Consider the following 23,973-nt stretch of genomic DNA (forward strand, 5'->3'; position numbering starts at 1 on the left):
AAAGTTGACGGAAACGGTAATAATATACTTGTACGATACGATAAAACCGGTTTAGCTGGTAATGGTTACGCATTCTTTTGCAACCAATCGTTACCTGTTAGTAGTGGGCTTCTAATTATGCCAAGACACGAGTTTATATGTCTTGCCTTTTATAGTGAACTGGATTTATCAATCTACCTGGAAATTCGTTTTATTATGGACGTAGTATTAGATTCCGTTATCCTTTACTTCATTTGTATTTCTGATGCATTGAGAGAAGAGAAAAATGGTGCTAATTCTTGCAGACGCCATCTAATTTTAAGTTATACCTGTCTCATCCGCTGAAAAAGAAAGGAACGGGACGACAGGCATAAAATGTATGGAATACACGTCCATTTTATGCAGAAATCTAAAATAACCGTCTAAAAATTTTACACCGGCCAATAACCCGACAGATTTAAGTAGACAGCACGTCAAACGGATTGCATACCATCGAGATGCCTATTTTATTCGTCCGGGTTAATCATTCGTTTTAAAATTAACTTGTTGACAATCATCCGTCTCTTTCCTTTTCGGCGGATAAGAAAATGACGGGTATAACTTAAAATAAAATTAGGAGGTGTCTGCAGGAATCGGGGCCAGTATAAGACTTAAACCAGACTACGGAAAAATCACGCTCTAAAAAGTAAGAAACAATAAAATATTGTATATTTCTCTGAAATTCTTCCGAATAGTCAAATGTTTAGGAAGTAGTTTATAGCTGATACTTGTCAGCACCATCCCTGAGCGGGATGTATTCGAACGCCGCAACTACAGCCGCAGAGCAGAATCGAAAAATGTTTTGAAACTGACAATTGACAGTGAAAGTGATAGAAATATATGGCATTGACATGCCACCTATGGCATTGATAAGCCGTGGTAGTCCAGTTGGTAGAACGTTGCCTCTCACTTTGAGGTTGCAGGTTCCAATCCAGCACAGGCGTAAACCAATAATCTTCGAATTTGTTTTCGAATTCATGTTTGGATTATAAATGATGATCACGTGCTCTGCGGTGAAGGAAAACATTGTGAAAAAGCCCTCATTCCCGAGAAATGCATTTTCGGATGTGACCTAACCTGTATTGGGCTGGTTTTCCCTGGCGGAAAGACAGGCAGTCGCTTCTGTAAAAAACCGGACCTGTCAAATCTTCAGGTTAGGTAAGCGGACCTTGTGAAAAACGGGATAATGCTAGGGAGATGACATGTCACCGTTATGTCACATTATTTCAATCCTATACCACCACCAGGGTTGATAATTCACCTCACACGACAGAAGAGAATCTTATACTATCACTTTCACTGCAAGTTGTCAAATTCGTTTGCTATTTGGCTAAGACTTCTATATGTTTCCATTTTCAACAGATCTGGGAAAGTGATAAATTCCACGAAGATAAGAAAAGGCATACTTTCTTTAAACAGATCTATTATTAAATAGTATACCTTAAGACACGTTCCGTTATATAAAAATCATGAGTCAGTTTAGCTGCAGACGTGCGTGACAAACCAGTAGAGAATGGCGATGGCGGACCTTTAAGCAAGGTCGTTGCTTAACCCGCGCCTGCGCCTGCGCCGACTTGCCACATGCTTTGCTAAGCTTCATGCAACTTAGTCTAGTACAGATCTGATAAGACTTGAGCTAAAGCAAAGTGGAGTGTGAAAAAAGTTAATACCTAATTGGAGAGTGTAGCTTTATGATAGATGTAGTTGGATTTGTTTTTCTTTTTCTTAACAATTTATTGTATGTTTGACAGCGACTGTAGACTATCAGAAAAATTATAAAGAAGTCTTGAAAGTAGACCAAAATTCTTTCGCATCCCACGCTCTGTCAGAACTTTCAGGTTTATTTGCAATTATAATTACTAGATTACCTGGTTGATGGTTGCGATGATTGCGAGTGTGGAGTATCACCACAAACTATGGCTCACCTTTTGTGCTGTCCTAAGTGCCCTAACACCTGCACTATTAAAGACCTTTACGAAGCCACTGACAATGCCGTAAGCGTGGCCAATTATTGGTCAGCAAAAATTTAGTTTCGATCGCCATCGACTCGCAAAGAAGAAGATTACTAGATTGGTCGATCATTGTTTTATTATTATGAGTGATTATGATTCCATATGAAAACAAAAATTCTGACAGCGTGTAAGATGCAGAAGTTTGTCAGGATAAGATTGCCGGTAACAATGCGTAATAATCTTCACGGCATCAATATGGCTCCTTCATATTTCTTCCTTTACCGCCAATGTTCCATTGCGAGTATACAAATACATCATAGACCCGCAAGGTAGGTACCTACTACAGTAAAAAGAACTGTTTGTCACTAAACGATCATCCATTCGTCGTGTGGTTTAACTTTGGAGAATACAATTCATTCATTCCTCACATTTGTCAATGAATCGAATTCTTATGATTTAAGCCACCTCGGTATTTTTAACAGCACAAAAGCATTTATTTATTAGCAGTAACTGTCAGTATAATTCATAGGTGGAGGACAGGAGTCCTGGTACGGCTTTGAAATACCTACCTTTAATTTTGTTGATTTGTAAATTTGTGTTTTTATTTAACGGGAAAATAAATAAATTGGGTACTCTATTAGGTAAATTTTATTATTTATACAGTTCAGGGGATTATTGTTCCGGTACGATATTCTGTTAAAAAAACCTGTCGAAGGTTTTTCGAATTTGTGTGTTGTCTAAGCATTGTCTGTCGAACAATCGACTGTCTAAGTAGTGGTCATTCGAAGGTGTGTCTTGTCTAGGTATTGTATGTCGAAGCAATGTATGTTTCCGTAGTTCGCTACGTGTCGAAGTAATGTACTGTCGAAATTCAGTCCGCAAGTCCTAGACATCCTACTCTGGGCGCCATCCCACTCGCGTCAGATAGAGTACTGCGGGCGGAAGGCAAGAGGGAAACCACTGCCCTATTTTTCCCTAAAAAGTACCATGGAGGATGCTACACAGACAAGAGCGTGGCTCTTAAATTAGTGTTGGTGGTGTAATTTTTAAAAGAATTAGTACTGTTTGTCTGTAATTGTTGTTTGTTTTGTGTGAAAAAAGAGAAAAAGAGTTAGGTGTTGTATTGGAAGTAGGTAACCTGTCTGTCAGGGTTATTATTTAGCCGCCAATGGCTCCTGTAATGGCTCGTGTAACAACTAGGTATGTAGGTATTTGAAGCTGTAAGTTCCAGACTTTTTGTAATTATTTATTTTTATTTAGGTGCAGTAAATAAAGTGTATTTGTATTGTATTGTATTGTAAGTGGTAAACGGGACTAACGGCTTAACTTACCTTCCGAAGCACGGAAAAGTAACTAAAAAGCTGTCTGACCTTGTAAGCCAATCACAGGTTAGGACTTAGATCACATAGATACCTCAGAAAACACATTTCTCAAGTATCTATGTGGGCTCACAAATCATAACGTTTCATTCACTGCTGAACACATTATTTCTATGGCGGCCCAGTAATAACCCTGACACCAACTCCATGATAATTCACCTCACAATCCACACGTCAGAAGAGAGGACATTATTTCTCAGAAGAGAGGACAAAAATCATTGGTTTAGGCCCGTGCTGGATATGACCCTGAAACCTTTAGGTAATAAGAAGCATAGGTACCTACTTCCAACTAGGTTGCCATAGTTCTATCCCACTCACTCCCTTTCTCATAATAAATAGGTGTTTTACTACATATTTCTAAGTAAGTACCTACCTACCTAACAAAAACACGTCCCTTCATGTGATGGTCTATTGAATAAACTATAAATAGCATAACACTGATGATTATGAGTTATAATATCAACTGGTTCTTGTAATACAGAAATATAGTACCTAGTAATTGCATATTCCTATGCTTATTTTCTTAATTACTCCAGTCATTAAACTGCTTATAAGATAACTCTAGTATTATATACGGCCTACGTGGTCTAGAAGTTAAAGCGTTAGTCTCTCCTCTCGATCTTTCGGTTTCTGGGAAGGATTCCCGATGTTATTGTCCTAATGGTTTATTGAATTATTAACATACCTAGATACCTATTTTGTTCTCTTTAATATGGGGCGAGAGGCAATCTGTAATCAATTGTCATTGTATTATCCTTATAAGGACTTAAAAGGGTACCAAATGTGGCTGTAATATTCTTCTGGTGGCTGCCATGTCCAGACTTGATAGGTATTACATCTGTGTAAGTTTTCTGGCTGTCTATAATGGTAAGTATGTTAGTAAGGTTTAAGGAACTTTTGAGCGGGTCAATTTGCGAATAGGTTACCTAGCTCTTTTTTGACGTGACTTATTGTAGATTTGACGCACATGGAATTTACTAGGAAGGTTAGGAAAATAATAGGATAAGTTAGACACAAATTAGTATCAACAGTTTATTTGTTAGCAAAACCTAAAGTGGAGCAACTTACCGATTAATGTGTTTTGCAAAAAAATCACACGCTGCCTTTCATCCTGTGCCTTTTGTCTGAGTTAAGACAAGCCCAAAAACATGGCAAGGCGTGCCTCGAAAATCAGACAAAACCTGCTAAAGTTCACTTAACGAACACAATACCGTTATGTGCAACAACTTTGCTTGAACTACATCACATAAAACACACTTTTAAACACTAAAAACTTTACACACAACTGTAATATAAACACTACAATCTCGAAAAACACTTTTATGTGAATATTTCATATAATTTTCGTGTCAAATTGTTTTATATTCTTTAAAATGTGTCATAACATCACCCGCCACGGTGGAATTCGGGCCGTAACTGAGACTGACATGTTTACGTTAAATCACACTGACACAGAATGTTTCTGTCTCTTTCGAACTTGCTCCGCCATTTGTAAACTAGAAAGAGATGGAAAGTATACCGTAATTGCAACATAGGCCAGCAGCGCAACAGTGGCGAAAGGAAGAACTAAATGCAATAAGGAATTGATAGAATTTTAAAGCTGCGTTGAAAATCCGTTAGATGGCGACGTATAAGTTAAACTTAAGTCAAAAGTGGTAATCAAGTTGTTCAAGTGGTATCCAGTTTTATCAGTAGATGGCGTTAGTGAATTTTATTTTATATGAGATGAGAACTTTATTAAACGTATACTTTTTGAATTCCAAACTTATGTAATAGAAAGGTTTACCCTGCCGGGAATCAAATCTGGGAACATAGGTGTTTATGGGTAGTGATTGGAATGACTTCCATGTCCGTTCCGCGGTCCAGCGGTTGAACGTTGGCTCACGATTTAGAGGTCCAAGTTCGAATCCCGGTGGGGACATGTCACAAAGATCACTTTGTCCCGGCTACTATGTAAATAAGTCTTTTGTCGGCACAATACCCTGGGATCACAAAGTGAATTAAGTGATATGTCCTCACCGGGACTCGATCGAACCCGGTACCTCCGGATCGTTAGCCCAACGCTCAACCGCTGGGCCGTTAAGGTTATAATATATGAACTTCACAATCACAGTGAATCCCGATGGGGAAACATCTTAAAAAATACTTTGTGATCCCTAGCTTGGTTGGGACATTACAGATTGATTACCCGAAATTGTCCGAAAGTAAGGTGATCCGTGCTTCGAAATGCACGTTAAGCCGTTGGGCCCGGTTACTACTTACCTACTTAGTGATGTAAGTAAGTAGTGGTGAGACGAGCCATGTCAGGGGCTTTGGCGGCTCAAGTTTACCGGTTTGTATTTATTTTATTGTATTGTATTTTGTACAATAAGTCATGCACCTGTAGAGCAGTGTTCACCAATCACGCGCAGTGTCGCCCCGCGACTGCGCCGGAGTTACTCCGCGGCGCACGCGCCGTGAAGCCTTCATTTCACTCTCTATAGACAGAGGCGCGCAGCTGTAAGCTTTTTTGAATGAATATGTATAAATTGGATTTGCTTCCTAAGTTGTTGTCTTAAAATTTTGTACCGGGTACTAATTTAAAACCTTTGTTTTTGGGTATGAGTAAATGATGACGACCCTTTTTATTACATTCAGGCACAATGACATCTTCCACTCATTATTATTCTGATCCAAAATAAAGAGAAGTTATATAGGTAGCTAGGTCTGGGACTGTTGAAGTTAAGCAACTTTCGCAAAGGCCGGTCATAGGATGGGTACCCAAAAAAAAAAGTTTCATCTTGAGCTCCTCCGTGCTTCGGAAGGTACATTAAGCCGTTGGTCCCGGTTGCATTAGCAGTCCGCACCAACCACCAATCCGCACTGGGCCCGCGTGGTGGTTTAAGGCCCGATCTCCCTATCCATCCATAGGGAAGGCCCGTGCCCCAGTAGTGGGGACGTTAATGGGCTGGTGATGATGATATAGGTAGCAACATAATTCTATGCATAAAATGATCCAAATATCATGCAACAATTATTTTTATATAATATGCTTCTGCCATTAGATTGTATTTTGGAATAATTATGTAAGTACCCGAGTAATGAGGAAATAGGTACTTAAAGCTATATAACGCCATCTATATTGTTTTTGGTGAACGTAGCCTGGAAAGCCTTTAATGCGTGCTCTAATAATCGACATTAACTGCGAAACGTTGCCAACCACTGCAGTGCAACCGCAACATTTTCCCAGTGGGGATATCGGGCATCGCCGGCGCCTCGGAAAAAAGTAAAAACACTGTATCGTTAGTCAATAATAACAAGTGACGCGACGCCACAGTCGCGCGCGACTATTTTTTCAAACCATTTCTAATTCGGGCGCCAACCAAGTCGGACGTTTGAACGTTTCCTAGGCTGTTCAATTCCGCGCCCGTGCATTACTGGTTACTGGCCGGCGGAAAAAAAAGACAAATGACAGCGACGTTAGAAAACTTTTACCGCGTAATTTTAGTTTGAAAGAAAATGATTAATAGTGATGCAAAAGTATCGTTTATGTATCGGTGAGTCAGAATAATGAACTAAGTGCAGTGTGACAGTCATGATGGTGCGGGTCAGGCGTTTCGCCGTTTTTAGTGTGATTGTATTTTTAGCGCATGTTTTTGAGGCCCAGGGATACAGCCCTCGAGGTAAGTCCTTTTTCTATTTCAAAACCCTTTTCAAAACGATCCTTTTTTATAATAACAGCGAAAAAAAATAAAGTACTACGTAAAAAAATTGTTACAGCTTTTATTCTGAAAGTTTTCCAAGAAGTCACGGTGCTCAGCCAAGTCGCAAACGATTTATAAAAACAACAGTGACAGTATTAAAAATGAGATTGACATAAGGTAACATGTCACTCCCATATATTTTTATCACTGTCACTGCTAAAAATATATACAATTGACAGTGATAAAAATGTATGGGATTGACGTAAGGTGTAATGCCTTTTTATGACTGTCATTGACGTTTTTCGAAATCTTTTCAGATCTTACTTTTAACATCTAGTATACTCCTACCTTCATAATGAGGTCTTTCAAAATACCTACTATTAAGCACGAATGAACAGGCACCTTCTGGGCGAGCTCGCTCCATCTTAGGCCTCGTCAATGCCTTCGGGCAAGTCTGGGGAAAAGAGCAAACCCATCAAAGTAGAAAAAAAATACCTTCTATTAAACAGAAGGACGATTTTATTACAATAAGTGTTTATATTTCAATAACATAACATTTTACAATAGGCTTAATGCGCGTTAGGAATTAGATGCGGAATTAGAGGGCCCTGTGCCGAGGTTTTTCTTGCAGCTTCTTTTCCCCGGCTATACAGGTTGTGAGAAGCTGCAGTAGTTTTAGGCGGATGAGACGTTCGTTATGTAAAATTGACGATTCAAAGTGTAACTATGTTACCTACTGAATAAAGATATTTTTGAATTTGAATTTGAATTTGAATAGATCTGTCAAAGTACGTGTAAGCTAGGGTGCGCTCATTAGCGTAGTGATGTATCAGTGGATATTAAGTCGATTGATTCTTTTCTATCTAACACTACTAACATAATTTATTTGAAGGATTTTTGGTTTCATTTTGTTTTTAGTTCTTCAGGTTCAAGTCCCGTCCGAGATAGGTACTTACTATTTAATAAGCTAGTTTTAAATTTTTTTTTGACGTGACTTATTGTAGATTTACTGCAGGTGACATTAACTACTTGGCCGGACAAATTACTAAACGTCAAAAAAGGAAATTACTATGGAATTTGTGTGCTTTTTCATACAAAAACACGGTTTTCTATACATACTATGATAAAATGTCGGACTTGTTATTACGTTTTTGTTGATTAAAATTCATAAATACTTAAGTCAAATAGAAAAAAGAAAATGTTTTTCGTTAGTTTTACAATCTGTCTTTATTTAATAATCAGAATTTCATGATTTATCTTGAACCGGGTACACGACCCAATTGTTCAATGCTTCTTTTTTTTAAAGATTTTTTTTATTTTTTCTATTCGTCCTGATTTCACGCACTCGCATTACTATACTTGAACGTATTGGCAAGTTCGATTTTTTAACAGAAGCGTCTACCATGTGACCTTTCCATTTGAAAGAACATGGAATCTGATCGAAGAAATTCTAATGGTACGACTTTCAGCTTATAAAGACCTGACTTAATATCTAAAGAACCATAATGTACCATCTTAATGAAGTTATTCGCACCAGACATCTAATCTCTCTGGTCAATCAGAAGGGACCACACCATCTGATAATAACTATAATCTTTGCAGTTTCTTTCTAATACTAAATAAGTGGTTTTCCCTTGAACAATAACTTAAGGTTCAGTCTTAGTTCTTCGCGAGGTTCCATTAACCTCGTAAAGCCTTCCAAAAAAAAGAAAAGATTTCTTCCAGAAAAAGTTTCCAGACACAATAGTAAAACAATGGAGTTTGGATTTTAAAAGGACTGTCGGCGTTACGACCTTAAAATATATGATTTATAGGGTCGCATTATACGGAAAACTACTTAAGCGCCTTTTTGGAAAAATCACATTCGGACCTAACTTTTGTTGACTAAATTTCGTAAGAAATTGAGGTTTTTGAAAAACACAGTGATTTTTCAAATACGCGCTTACGAGGTTTTTATTTTAAGGCGACACTGTTATAAAACGCAGAATAAATAATATACCAGGTTTAAAATGAAGTCCACGCGAAATAAGTCCACGGATTTTAAAGGAACTAATAATAATTCAAAATCAAATCAAATCAAATATAATTTATTGCACTACATCAAAAAAATAAAAAATAATAATAATAATTGTCAGGGTTTAATGAAGAAATGCGTAAGAGAAATGAAACAGATATTGAAAGTTATTGAGGACAGAAGTTGCAAGAATTGGACACTTAATAAGACACATAGTAGGAATGATAGAAGAAAAGAGAGGAAGGGGAAAACCAAGAAGAGCTTACATGTAACAAATTAAGGAGAAGGTGTATGTCGTATCTTATAAAGATGTCAAAGAATTGGCCCTTGATAGACCAGAATGGAGAATGCTACACCGACATGAGCGTGGCTCTTAAATTTATGATGACGATGAATTGTCAAGTAATTATTTCGAAATTTCGGGTTTCACTAGTCTTACCGTAACTTAAATGATCTTTCTTCTGTTTGTTTGTCCTCTTCTTCAACTTAGATTTGGAACCTTGAATCTGGAACCCGTCAACATAATAATTATGTAATACTGATTATACACTTACATTATTTATAAATGCTGACCCGATTAAGACGAAATTTGGTATGATGAAGAAGAATATAATGAGAGTTTTAAGTCAGGTAATTTTCCCCTAAGGGGATAACAAGGGGATGGAAAAAACGTGGCACGCGCGATATCTGAAGTCCAATTATCAAAACAAAAAACTGACAGCGCGAACGACGCGAGTAATAATTTCCTTCTACTTTCAGCTTTATTCCGTAGCAAAGGCTTAACTTTAGCAACTGTTTTCAATCAATCGCCTCGCATAAACAGCGAACTGGCGATAACCCAGCTCAGTGGAGAATAACCCGCAAAGTCGTGGACAATAACATAATGATTGCCTGTAATAATAACTAGAGAATATCATTTGAAGGCAGTGCTTATATTACGATAACTTTTATAATAGGCCCTTTAATGCTGCGTGCAGAATTGAGAGATTGCTTGTGTGGTAAAGCATCACGTCTGTATCAAATTCAAATTCAAAAATATCTTTATTCAGTAGGTAACATAGTTACACTTTGAATCGTCAATTTAAAACTACTGCAGCTTCTCACAACCTGTATAGCCGGGGAAAAGAAGCTGCAAGAAAAACCTCGGCACAGGGCCCTAGACGTTCTTTAAAAAAATAAAATAAACATAAAATATTTTTATATAATTGAGTAATTTAGCTGCCTAATATCAGTTCTCAGAAAGTTAATCCCATGCATTCATATCTTCTAAATAATCACTAACTTTATAATAACCTTTTTTGTAAAGTTATCTCCAAAGGGGTAGGCATTCATCCTGTTTTCTGTTCCTATTACTCTCATTATTTACATAACACTTTTAACACTTATACATCATGTTACCTAATTTATGTCGTCCCACTGTCACCGCACTGTTACCGTTTATTACGAAACATCGAAATGAGACTCTATTAGAGGAAAGTTAAAAAAGTAGAAACGTGCAAAAAGTCGCCAAAACAAGTCCCAAGATTATTATGACGTCATCGTATTGATCAATTTCTCGATACGTTGCGATCTACTTTGCTCCGGTTGATTGGACCTCGGTTTTTATTTTGTTGTTGCAATGGTGTAATTGCCAATGCTACAATTTTATTTGTATCGCCTCGTCTCTTTATTATTTTATTTATTTATTTCACCTTCAATTCCATTGGTACTAGTTGGACTTGAAGTAAGTTAGTCATTATCAAAAACAATACTTAACAATATGTACCTTCTCATAATGCAGCAGTGACAGGATCGTCTTCTTCTTCTTCTAATCCTTTTATCCTGTAATCCCAACAGGACTCGAATAACAGATTTCCACTCCTCGCGATCTTTTGCAGCCGAGAGTTTTCAACTCTCGGTCAACCCAACGCCGTCAGGATCGTAGTAATTGGAATTCTATCTCTGCCTACCCAACGGAAACAAGCAAGATCTTATGTAAGTATGTATTTATCAAAGTTATAAACTTTATTGGCATTGAAAATTCAAGTGACATCAAAAATAGGAGAGCGAAGAGCGTAGTCTTAATAAAGCTTAAAATAATACATAAATTTAATAAGCAATCAGATTATTCAGAAGCGGATGACAGGAGTCCTAGTACGGCTTTGAAATAAGACTACTCTGGGCGCCATCCCACTCGCGTCAGACAGATTACAGCGAGGCGAAAGGCAAGAAGGAAACCACTGCCCTATTTTTCTCTAAAAAGTAGCATGGAGAATGCTACACCGACAAGAGCGTGGCTCTTAAATTAGTGATGATGATGATGAAATAAGCAGTCAAGCTCCATATTTATATCGTTCAATATTTTAGGGAGAAACTCAAAAGCTCAAAGCGGCACACGCCACCAATTCGACTCGCTCGCGATCTATTCGCGATCTGATGCCGATTTTCAGATATTTTTGTAGTTTCTAAGATTGTGAACGATTACCTGATTGAATTTGATGCACTTTCGCGTATTTACAGCGTTATATAGTTGTTAGAGACATTGAGCACGTGGCTTTATTTATTAAGAGATCTCGATTTTTGGTGCGAAACTGAAATATGTCTTTTCGTGGATAAATGTCAGGGCTTTGTGTACCTACGACATAGCTCTTTCTGTGTTTTGAATAAGTTGGTAAGTGAATTTTTAATTGAGTGTACTTACTTAAATGATTTTTAGGTAAAATTTTTGCAGTATTTTCGAGTGTATGAAACATAGAGAGGTGCTCTGGTGTATGTGACGATGTGTGTATGAATTTAGTGGAAGCGTAAAGGTTCAGATAATTGAGAGACAGGTACGATTCACATTGCGTATAATATTGGGTGGGAAGTTTTAAAAGGAACTTGAAGGATTATTATTTGAGTCTTGCTTGAGTTGCATTAGCCGTATTTGTATGCATTTACTTATTTATTTAAGTATATATATTGTTATATAGTGTGTATATTTATAAACCAATATAGAAATTATATAATATGTTTATATTATATTTATGAAATATATATTATATAATATATAATTTATTTAAATGTGGGGTGTAGGTTTAGGTTAATATTTTGTTTTATATTAGTATAAGTAATTAAGTAATTTCTAAATAATTTGTACGCGTATGTATGTCTATCTATATAATATTATACGTTGAAAGTCTCTCTTGTCACGTAGGTCAGCTGGAAGAAATATCTTTGTTTAGAGATAAGCTTGCCTGTACTATCTGTTTTCTTTGTATGTTTCTTGTGTCTGTTTTATTGTGTACAAATAAAAAAATAATATTCACTTCTTAGTGAAGAAAAATAGATGTAATAAGACACAATATTTCGCTTCACAAACTTAATTAAAATACATTGTTACATTACCAAACAAGTTAAGTGTTAAGTTCTAAGTATTGCTTGTCCCTTGAGTTGCAGGGTAGGTAAACCTGTGTTATAAGAGTTAGTGGTTTGGTAGCAGTAAAAAAAAGAAAATGCTTCACCAAGTATGACCGGTGCCGGTAATTATACATCTACTCCAAGTATAATGACCTAAATCCTATCACAATAAAGATTATTGATTGATTGTAGTCAGTCATTTAATGACGTCCGTGGTCCAGTGGTTGAGCATTGGGCTCATGATCCGGAGGTCCTGGGTTCGTATCCCGGTAGGGACATATCACAAAAATTACCTTGTGGTCCCTAGTTTGGTTAGGACATTACAGACTGGTCACCTGATTGTCCGAAAGTAAGATGATCCGTGCTTCGGAAGGCACGTTAAGCCGTTGGTCCCCGTTACTACTTACTGATGTAAGTAAGTAGTCGTTACATGAGCCATGTCAGGGGCCTTTGGCGGCTCAACAGTGACCTTGACACCAGGGTTGATGAGGTTGGTACTCCACCTCACAACCCACACGATAGAAAAAGTTGGTGTTAAGATACCATTTTACTCGTAACATACCAAATTCCGACCAATATAGTATCAATACAATAATAACTCTATTTCCAACACCCTATACATTCCATTTGCGGAAACTTGCGACATAATAATGTTTACAATGCGCGGATATACAACCAGTATCACAGGTTCACAGACAATTGCGAATTGACAGCATGTCGCGTTTATATCGATGAAGATTGTGTGTTTAAAGGTCTTTGAACTTGTCCGAACTGTTTGTTACTGCTTCGCAATAAACAAATTAATAAGTGAAAATGATATATTATAGTCAATTACTTGTACAGGATTTGTGATAGTCCTGGGGGGTTAAAATGGCCACATCGATGCAATTCATCTCAGAAAGCAATATTGCAATTTGACATTTGTTTGCATTGCGCACTTACTTTTATAGGCGCAAATGTCAAATTGCAATACTGCTTTCTTAGATGAATTGCTTCGATGTGGCCATTTTAGCCCCCCTGTTCGGTAAATGCGTAACTTACATTCGTATAGCGTCAGATCTTCGAACCCTGACTCGAGTTCTAAACTACTGAATTCGAGTTCATGAGTTTGAATTCATATTTGGGTTATACATAAATTAATGTCGCGTGGTTTCCAGGATGTGTGCCTGGTTAACGGGAATAAGCTGGCCTCCTGTTAAAAGAAACATGAACATAGCTGGCGAGGAGTAGGAGTATATAATTGAGTAATTTAGCTGCCTAATATCAGTTCTCAGACAGTTAATCCCATGCATTCATATCTTCTAAATAATCACTAACCTTATAAAAACCTTTTTTGCAAAATTTCTGTTTAACGACTGTCTTAAAACAGTTGAAAGGCAAATTCTGAATGTCAATTGGAATCTTATTGTAAAAACGTATACATTGCACTTTAAAAGATTTAGTAATCTTATGTAATCGACTGACTTGTAAAGCAAGTTTATTTTTATTACGGGTGTTTTATTTCTTGTTATGTACCTACGTGTGCCTTGATTGAATAAATGTTTTCTCACTCTCTCTATGTTATTGTTATGTTGTTGTACACAATTGTTAAATAATATGAACCTGCACTACCGCTTCAAACTAGTACCTCACAAAAAAGCGTCAAGGCAAATCGATTCTCCGCCATATACCAGGAATAACAAAGAGATCCAATTGTAACAAAGACTTTCTTCTCGTTTCCTCCATCAGGGAAATGAAGTGAACATCAAAAACATGGGAACTATAGAGTGAAACACTATTGTGTTACGCATGCGTCAAATGAATGTAATTGTCATGAAGAAAATTATACTATCCGTGTCTTGGTATTGATTGGTAAATAGTTTTTTTTTGTTGGCAACTTTTATGCGGAAAGCAAACGGTTTCTTGGTGATTTGAAATTTTGAAATCTTCACGTGGAACCTATGAGCAATTGGCCCACTCATAAGCTTAATATAGCATCACGCCGGTGCCCTTAAAGGCCTAGGCAGAGGTGTTTAATCTTCTTCTCTCTTTGTCCACCCCTGTTCCCAGTTTAGCTGGGGTCGGGTCTCCTTACACGTCTGCGCCAGAGAGCTCTGTTCTGGCTTGTCTCTGTACTCAGACTTTCCAATAGAATGAGGTGTTTAATATTATAATATTAAATATTCCCATGAGCCGGGCATAAATCCTGGAAACCAAGTGATATAATTATCTGTGAAACATGAATTTGAAAAAACATTCTTCTACACACACACATTGATATTAACTCAGCATCTTAGTCTTCTGAATCATCGCCCTCAGTATTCGTTACGATGTCACTAACAACCTGTATACACAACATATTATTATAACATTCATTCTTCTTTTTTTTTTCATTTTTGTATCAAATCAAAGGCTGGTATTTTTGTCCTAGAATAAGTCTGGCGATTCAGAGGGGCAATACTGCTAGCCTGTTGGGCACCTTGCCTCGATGTGACGCATTGGAGGAGGTGTTTTATTTATAAGATGTGTTTGTTCATCATCGTCAATTTAAGAGTCACGCTCTTGTCGGTGCAGCATTTTCCATGCTACTTTTTTAGGGAAAAATAGGGCAGTGGTTTCCCTCTTGCCTTCCGCCCCGCAGTACTCTGTCTGACGCAAGTGGGATGGCGCCCAGAGTAGTCTATTACAAAGCCGTACTAGGACTCCTGTCCTCCGCTTCTGAATAGTACGGACAGTTACTGCTGCCCTCTGTCACGTTCCAGGTTACAGTCTCTGTGACTTGCCCCTTCCGTCCAGCATTGCCGTACCGATGGCACCCATCTTCGCCTCTGCAACCGATACCGATGCAACCGATGTGTTTGTTATTTGTCCAAAATTTTTTTTCAAAGGTTCTATTCTACCGCATATCTTCTTTTTCTTCTTCTAATCCTTTTATCCCTTGTTGGAATGTAGGGCTCGAATGACAGATTTCCACTCCTCGCGAGCTTTTGCAGCCTCTGCAGCTTGCTCCCATGACATGCCGAGATTTTCTACCGTATGTAACTTTATATTTTTTTCACTCCCTATCCAGAAGATAAGAACTGCCCAACTGCTGGGCAAAGGCCTCTTCTTCTTTTTCTTTTCTTTTTTTCTTCTTTTTCATATTTAATCTACAAAAGTGTAAGCTCACGACTGTATCCCAATTGGGGTAGTCAGAAGTACAACTAAGATGAACTATGTACGGTCACGAGTACTAATATGTATACACTTTGAAACCATGTCACGTTAACTTATTTGACAAATTTAACTGTAAGTCTCGTTAAATGTCAAATATGATAGTGCGACAGGGTTCTAAAGTATATGGTACATGATATTGCTCATGACTGAGCCTTCTGTTAGACCATCTTGATAGGTGGTATGTCAATCGCCATAGAATTCAAACTCCAGTTATGGATGAGAGTATACTATGACCGCACATGCGCGGAAAGTAAGAGTGGTCTCGCGCAACCTTGACCGATCGCTGCGCTGCTCGTGCGGCGCATTTGAATTCATAACACTGCGCAGTTTACCAGTTCGAATAGCTAAAAAGTTAGCTCTATTTGATAATCGTGTTCTTTTATGAATTACATTATTGTATTTAATAAATTTACGTTCTTAATCTTTAATGGGGTGGGCAGCTAGATCTATAAGTAGATAATCAGAATACTGCAACAGTCGACTACTTTTGATACGAAGTATTAAGATGGATGTAATGGGCCTAATATTTATTATATTATAGCGTGTATATAGCGTATAGTATTTAAAATAGTATGTATATACATTATTTTAGATATTTAATTTTTAATATATTTTGAAATTGAAAATTACTTGACATTTGACTTTATTACTATTATTTTGCGTTAGCTTGGTATATAATTTTTGCATGCCAAATTGCGGCAAAACATGAGATTCTCACATTTATTGTAAAACCTTTATTGTACCATGTTTTATGAGCAAATAAATAATTTTGAATTTTTGAATAATTTTATTTTTAATCATAACAACTCGACGCATTGTCACGGAAATCTATACCACAGTAAGTATCTAAGTCTATTGAGTAAGAGTGCCGGCTTTCACTCCGGGGTCAGAGGTTCGAACCCGGCGATGACACGATAGTGCGCCACTACTCAATTTACTCACGGCTTATTGCTGTGTTTATCATAATCTTGTTAATTAAGATAATTAAAGTCACTATTATGGGCTAGGAAATGTTTTCTTTTACGATGTGAGTTGACATAAAGTTTACGCAATGTTTTTATGTTGTTATTTAGTGTTATGTTATTACACATAAGTAGTAAAAGGTTATATGTAGTGATAAAATACTTTTATTTTATTACTTACTACATATTTTATAAAATAAAATTTTTAACAAAAAAAAACCGACTTCAAACGCAAAACTAAAAAGCAATAAATAAATTTACTTCGCACAAAGTAATTAGTACGTATTTTCAATTAGTTAATTATTTTATAATTCTGAAGCCGGTGCCAAGGAAATGCTACAACGAAGTACCGATTCATATATTTTTCAATACTGATTGTTTTGTAATTTTTTGTTTGACATTGTTTTGTAATTGCTTTGATATAGGTATTAAACAATATTGTGTGTACATAGTAATTTGATATTGTAGTAGGGTTGTTGTAGCATTTACTTGGCACCGACTTCAGAATTATAAAATAATTAACTAATTGAAAATACGTACTAATTACTTTGTGCGAAGTAAATTTATTTATTGCTTTTTAGTTTTGCGTTTGAAGTCGGTTTTTTTTTGTTAAAAATTTTATTTTATTTTACGATTTTAAGTGATGGTTAGACCGAGCAAGGATGCAGACAGACAGATTTTCTGATTTATATTCATATATAATAATATAATAATATAATATATTATTAGTAGTGATCACAATTATTATTGATGAACATGTTTACACACACACACTCACACACGCGCTAACGCACACGAGCACACGCGCACGTACACACGCACACACACAGGCACACGCACACACACACACACACACACACACACACACACACACACACACACACACACACACGCGCGCGCACACACACGCACACACACATGTGTATGTGTACATACACACATGTGGTTGTCAGTGGAAGCTGCTATCATACACACTCACGCATACATATAGATACAGTAGATTTCGCGTGGTTCGCTCGCTGCTAAAGCAGCTCGCGTGTCCTGTTTATTCGAAACTGTCCCTCTTCGTATGGCGGCCATCTTGTTTTTCCGCCACTTTGTTCTTTTTCACCGGCGACACAATTTGATCAAGATTTAAATGGGTGTCGTGGAAACAAACAAAATCCAGGTGCAATAGGTTTACCAGGCCGTAGGATGTCTCCCTGATTGGGAGCAGTTTTCAAAGATGACGTTCCGATCACACGCCTATACATCATTTTTACCCCCAAGACATTTTCTGGAAAAACAAAATTTTGTATGGCGGCCATCTTGTTTTTTCGCCATTTTGTATTTTTTTCACCGGCCATTAAATTCGACCAAGATTTAAATAGGTTTCGTGAAAGAAAAATTTGGTTCAGGTGTGATAGTTTCGCCAGGCCGTAGGGTGTCACCCTGATGCGGAGCAGTTTTCGAAAATCGGGAAGTATTTCCATACTTAACATGACGATCCGACCACAACCCCGATATATATTTTATATCCCGAGACATTTTCTGAAAAAACAAAATTGTGTATGGCGGCCATCTTGTTTTTCCGCCATTTTGTTTTTTTTTTACGCGCTATGGAATTTGACCAAGATTTAAATAAGTGCTCTCAAAGAAATATTGGTTCACGTGCGATAGTTTTGCCAGGCCGTAGAGTATCTCTCTGATGCGGAGCAGTTTTTGGTGATCAGAAAGTATTTCCGTACTCTACATGACGTTTTGAGTAAGCGCCCCATACATTATTTTTACCCAAACGGGCTTCTTCCAAAATCGACAAAATTTTGTATGGCGGCCATCTTTTTTTTCCGCCATTTTGTTTTTTTGCACCGGCGATTGGATTTGATCAAGATTTAAATACGTTTCGTGAAAGAAAAATTGCTCCAGGTTGTATAGTTTTGCCAGGCCATAGGGTATCTCCCTGATGCTGACCAGTTTTCGAAGGCCGGGATGTTTTCCCGAAGCCTAAAGATCGATCCGATCAATATGACTTTACAAACGCACTAGTCGCTCCTACGATTTTTGAAAATTCCCCTCGATTTCTCTGGTCTTCCATCATCAGATCCTGACTTCCTTGACATGGGACCCCCTTGGGTATATCTCCTTTCAAACAAAAAAAGAATTATCAAAATCGGTTCATATACGACGAAGATATGCCCGAACAAACATAAAAAAAAAAAAAAAAAAAAAAATATACGGTCGAATTGAGAACCTCCTCCTTTTTTGAAGTCGGTAAAAATGAGAAGAAACGATTTAATCTGATTTTAAGCATCGAATTGCATAAGAATATTGTCACTGCGCCACGCGCCTCCGAATTATATCTACTGACAGATGCAGCAAGTGTTATCTACTATCTGCGCAGATAAATTTTAATGTCGTATTGGACAAAGCCCTCGATATAATTCGCGCCGTGCGCGGTGCGGTGGTTTTGCCGCGCGGGTGCGGATTCAAAATTCTAGATTAAGTAAATTAAATTCAACTTTTGGGGTTATGAATACGTTTTTTAAAAAATACCATCCAACTGTGATTTTTCAAAAAGATGCTTACATCTTGTTTTCAAGATATGGCGTACATAGTTTCAGTTTGCATACTTAACTTATTATGCGTAACTAACCCGGGTGCTTTCAAGGCCAGAGTGAATAGGCACCTGGGCGAGCTCCATCTTAGGCCTCGTCAATGCCTTCGGGCAAGTCTGGCGCCAAGAGCAAACCCAGAAAAAGTAAAAAAAAAACTTGTAACCGTAAGGTTTACTACCAATGATATGCCGTTCCCGAAAATGTTCCCAAAGCGGGAATGTCCCCTTTGTAAAAACTTTGTAACAGTAAAGACAATGGCCCCGATTCCTGCAGACACCGCTTAATTTTATTTTAAGTTATATCCATCATTTTCATATCCGTCGAAAAGGAAAGGGACGGATGATTCACAGCTCTTAATTTTAGGAAGAATGAGTAAATGAATGAATAACCCGGGCGAATCAAAAAGGTATGTCGCTGGTATGTAATCCGTTTGACATGCTGTCTACTTACCTGTGTCGGGTTATTGACTGATGTAAAATTTTTAGATGGGGTTGTTTTAGATTTGTCCTTAAAATTGACCTGTGTTCCATAAATTTTATGCTTGTCGATTACCCGTCCTTTTCCTATTCGGCGGATAAGAAAATGACAGATATAACTTAAAATAAAATTAGATGGTATTTACAGGAATTAGCACCACTGCCTACTTTTCTTTTTCAAATTTGTTCTTGTGCTCTGGTCTTATCTGCCTAAAGGTTGGGTAATAAAGCTCTTTTTACATAAGTTGTTCAATGAACAAAACCTTTTTTGTATAATTTTATTTTTCTTTTTGTTATGTCATTGGTTTTTTATGATTGTCAATTCTTCTAATGTCAAGATATCCATTATAAAAAGTATACGAATGTTATTTTTGTTTTCATTATTGTGTGATAATGCTACTGCTATCAGGTGGGGAGATGCTTGTGGTAATCAAACAATTCAACAATTCCCTTGAATAATTTTAATTATTTTCATAAACAATGTTAACTCTCCAACTCTTCATAACAGATTGCCGCAACCGAACAAAACTCCCGCCACCGCTTTTCAAAAAGGCGGGACAACGTTCCCGTTCGAAAAAGAAGAAATCAAAAATAAAAACAAAATAAATAATATGCCAGTTTCAAAATTAAAAATAATAAAGTCGTGACACAGATTCACGACTAAGTATATTTCGTCTGTTATTAAGTTATATAATTAAATCCAGCTATAATAATAAAATAAACATTACGAACCCTGACAATTGTAAGTATATTAAAGGAGGAAACGAATTCCACAATTATTTATTTAATCATACATTAAAAGGAGCGGGCACACATTTGAATTTAAACATAAGTTTTACGCCTTTTTACTGGAACGGAACATCAATGTTTCCGACCACATAATATTAGACGTTACAAGCATTATTTGTTATACAACCTTATTACACGCTATTGTGGTCAGAATAATATTTTTGGCACAATAATTACAGTGCGCGGTTACCATGATATAACCTGATTACATAGTGACGCAACGTGTAATCAAGTGTTGCGTCGTGATATATAGCTTGTTCCGGTTCCCATTATGACGTGTTGATTATGATTACCGTGTCTGTGGATTATGGAGCTGACTGCCGTTCCTTTAATTACTTCCGCCCACATGCAACAGATGGCGCCACATTCAATAATGAAGTCTTCAAGCAGTACCTAGTGAAAACTTCACTTTAGATAAATTAATAACTCCACATTGAGAGATAATTCTCTCTCATATCATTCTTGTATGCAACAGATGGCGCTACCATTCAATAATGCAGTTCTGTAACGCAATATCGAAGTTTACACAGCAAGACGCATATATGCAACTTCCTCCAACATAACACCGTTGGATCGTCGATCCCTAGTCACACTGTCAACTTATGGCTAGCGGGGTACTATGCTCAGTTCGGTGCCCCGAAAACATCCTTTGGCGGCAGCACACCCTCGCCGTTAAAGTATTAGCACACCCCGGACATTTCATACAAACAATCTCGTTTTACACAGACACCACACATTAACGTTATCGTACACGCGCATCTGTGTGTGTGACGTCTGACGCCATACGATTTGAGTTTAAACTGTGTTGGAGGGGGGTGAGGTAAACCTAGCTCAGACGCCGGTGGAGAGCGGAGAATTGCCGTTCTATACGTCGTAATATTCCTTATTATTGGTGGTAATTACTGTAAATACCATCTATAGTGAGTGACACCTCTTTGGACCGTCCCCTCAGGGCGACCAGAGGCACCCTGCCCTGTCGTTTTCGCCAGTAGTTATTTCCGCCGCGCATATCCTTTATTTTATAATTATGTTATGTCAGTGTGTGTAAACTCTTAGATAACATTTGCTCTACTTTATAGTTTGTTTCACCAGAACCTTAACAATTATCTTTTGTCTATGCGCTGTGCGCGGCCATATATTTTGTCTGTGCTCTATCTCTCTCTCTCTCTGTGGTATTGTTTTTTATATATCGGATGCGTGTGCGCGAATTTTATTAATTAATAAATAGTGTCTCACAGATTGGACTTTAACTACTGAACCCAAATAGACTAAACATCTTATTTTATTTTATACCTGTCATTTTACCTATAGTCCAATAAAGATAACATATTACAAAAGCTTCAATGCGTGGTACGAGTTAGATCTGTCAAAGTGCGTAAGCTAGTGTTGTGATGTTCGTGTATCAGTTAAGATTAGGCTAATCGATTCTTTTCTATCTAAGAGAACGGTCATGAGTACTAATATGTCTTAAATTAAAAAAATAGTATGCTGATCTTTAAATAAAAATAACTAATATGTAACATACACTTTGAAACCATGTCACATTAACTTTTTTGACAATTTAAACCGTAAGTCTCATAAAATGTCAAATATGATGGTGCGACTGGGTTCTAAAATGGGTACATGATATTGCTCATGACTGTACCTACAAGTGCGACCAATTTGTGAATTATAGAAATCCTGATGACGAAATATTAAACTCGTGCGCAGAGTCTATTGCCCTTCAGGTGAGTTACTAAAGGTCTCTGCCCTCAAGCGTGAAGGTAGGTACTTACCACAGATCATAGAAACAAGGGAGATATGCCCAAAATTATCGTTTTGTGTATATTTTCCCATCGGCTATGCTCCCGCGACAACTCTCTATAGTAAGAACTCTGTCGTTCATTACTTAAACATTTTTTAAGCCGCACGGTAAATAACCTGATGAATATGCCCGTGTTTCTTTTTACCCATGGCCGTTGTAAGTATTATATCTTCATAAATGTATACTCAACAAAGTAAACATTTCTTAAATAATTATGACACATCTACTTACCTACTTGTTGATTAACAGTTACTATGATACTTTGTATTTATTACTTAACTTTTTAAGTTTGATATAGGTTTATATACAACCTGCAAACTGTTTAAATTAGGTTACGTTCACTTAGGATAAATGTACACTAAGTTGTAATGAAATTATTTTTAATCATATTCACATTTATATTAACTCACATTATTTTAATATCTAATTGAAATTGTAATTTAAATATGTATATTAGAATTAAAATTGTACACCTAGACTGGTATGCTGCAGTGGATGTATGTAATATTGTTTAAGACCTTCTTGACCTGTAGCAATGCAATAAATACATTTGAATTTTGAATTTGAAGTAAATATTTGTTTTGATACATAAAGATATTTTATAAACAAACGAAAAACACCCATGGCCGTAGTTTAAAGAAGCGTAGGTCTGCAGTAGTTTTAGGCGAATGAGACGTTCGTTATGTAAAAATTGACGATTCAAAGTGTAACTATATTACCTACTGAATAAAGAAATTTTTGAATTTGAATTTGAATTAGGTAAGCATAAACCCTAGACCACATCGTCACTTACCATGAGGTAAGATAGCGGTCAAACGCGACCCTAAAAAATAAAATAAAAAAATATGATGATGATGTCCTCCCAGACGTTCCTTTTCGGCGAATAAGAAAATGACAGATACAACTTATAATAAAATTACCATGGTCTCTACATGAATTAGCACCAATGTTTTTATGACAAGTAAATTTAATTAAAAGTGAAATGTTGACACGTAACTACAGTACTTGAGTGATTTACAGTGCGCATTTATTTTGCGCATTTATGGTTTGTCGTAGATTTCCATAAGGCGTAATCTAGATTAACATGAATTGGTAAGGTTATTAAACATGTTACCAATTAAAATATAGTTAGAGTTGGAAGTAAGGCTGAGAGAAAGTGACAGTGGGTAAATTGACAAATACAGGGTGTTAGTGACATCGTAACGAGAACTTTGAGGGGTGATTCTGAGTTGATATCAAATGGAATTTTTCATCGCAAAACTATGTTACTAAAAATAATAAAAAAAAACACTAGAAATTTTCATGAATTTTCCGACAGGAAATTCCACTTGATATCGACTGAGAATCATGGTATGTTGTCACTAACACCCATACCTACCTGTATGTAGGTACTTGTATGGAGTGTAAGTGACATCGTAACGAATACTGAGAGGGATGATTCTGAATTAATATCAAATGGAATTGTACTTCGCAAAAGTATACAATTGAAAATAATAAATAAAAAAAATACATGAATTTTGTGACGGAAAATTCCTCTTGATATCAACTCAGAATCATGGTCTGAATCATCCCTCTCAGTATTCGTTACGATGTCACTAACACCGTATATACTTGTGGCTACTTGTATGTAGTTGTATAGGGTGTACGTGACATTGTAACAAATACTGAGAGGGATGACTCAGCTCATTATCACGGTCAGAATCATCCCCCTCAGTATTCGTTACGATGT

The 23,973-nt window shown here is 36.9% G+C and overlaps 1 protein-coding gene across 1 annotated transcript in view; it reads left to right on the top strand.

Annotated features, from left to right (window-relative positions):
• Positions 1 to 6,706: 6,706 nt before the first annotated feature.
• The window catches only part of LOC126370014 (transmembrane protease serine 12), a 46,535-nt gene continuing 29,268 nt past the window's right edge, over positions 6,707 to 23,973 (top strand). The window contains exon 1 of the mRNA XM_050014636.1: positions 6,707 to 7,011. Coding sequence (XP_049870593.1) covers positions 6,924 to 7,011 — 88 coding nt within the window. The 5' untranslated portion in view covers positions 6,707 to 6,923. The remainder of the gene's footprint in view (positions 7,012 to 23,973) is intronic.

This window comes from Pectinophora gossypiella, chromosome 10 (genome assembly GCF_024362695.1).
Source record: "Pectinophora gossypiella chromosome 10, ilPecGoss1.1, whole genome shotgun sequence".
NCBI lineage: Eukaryota > Metazoa > Arthropoda > Insecta > Lepidoptera > Gelechiidae > Pectinophora > Pectinophora gossypiella.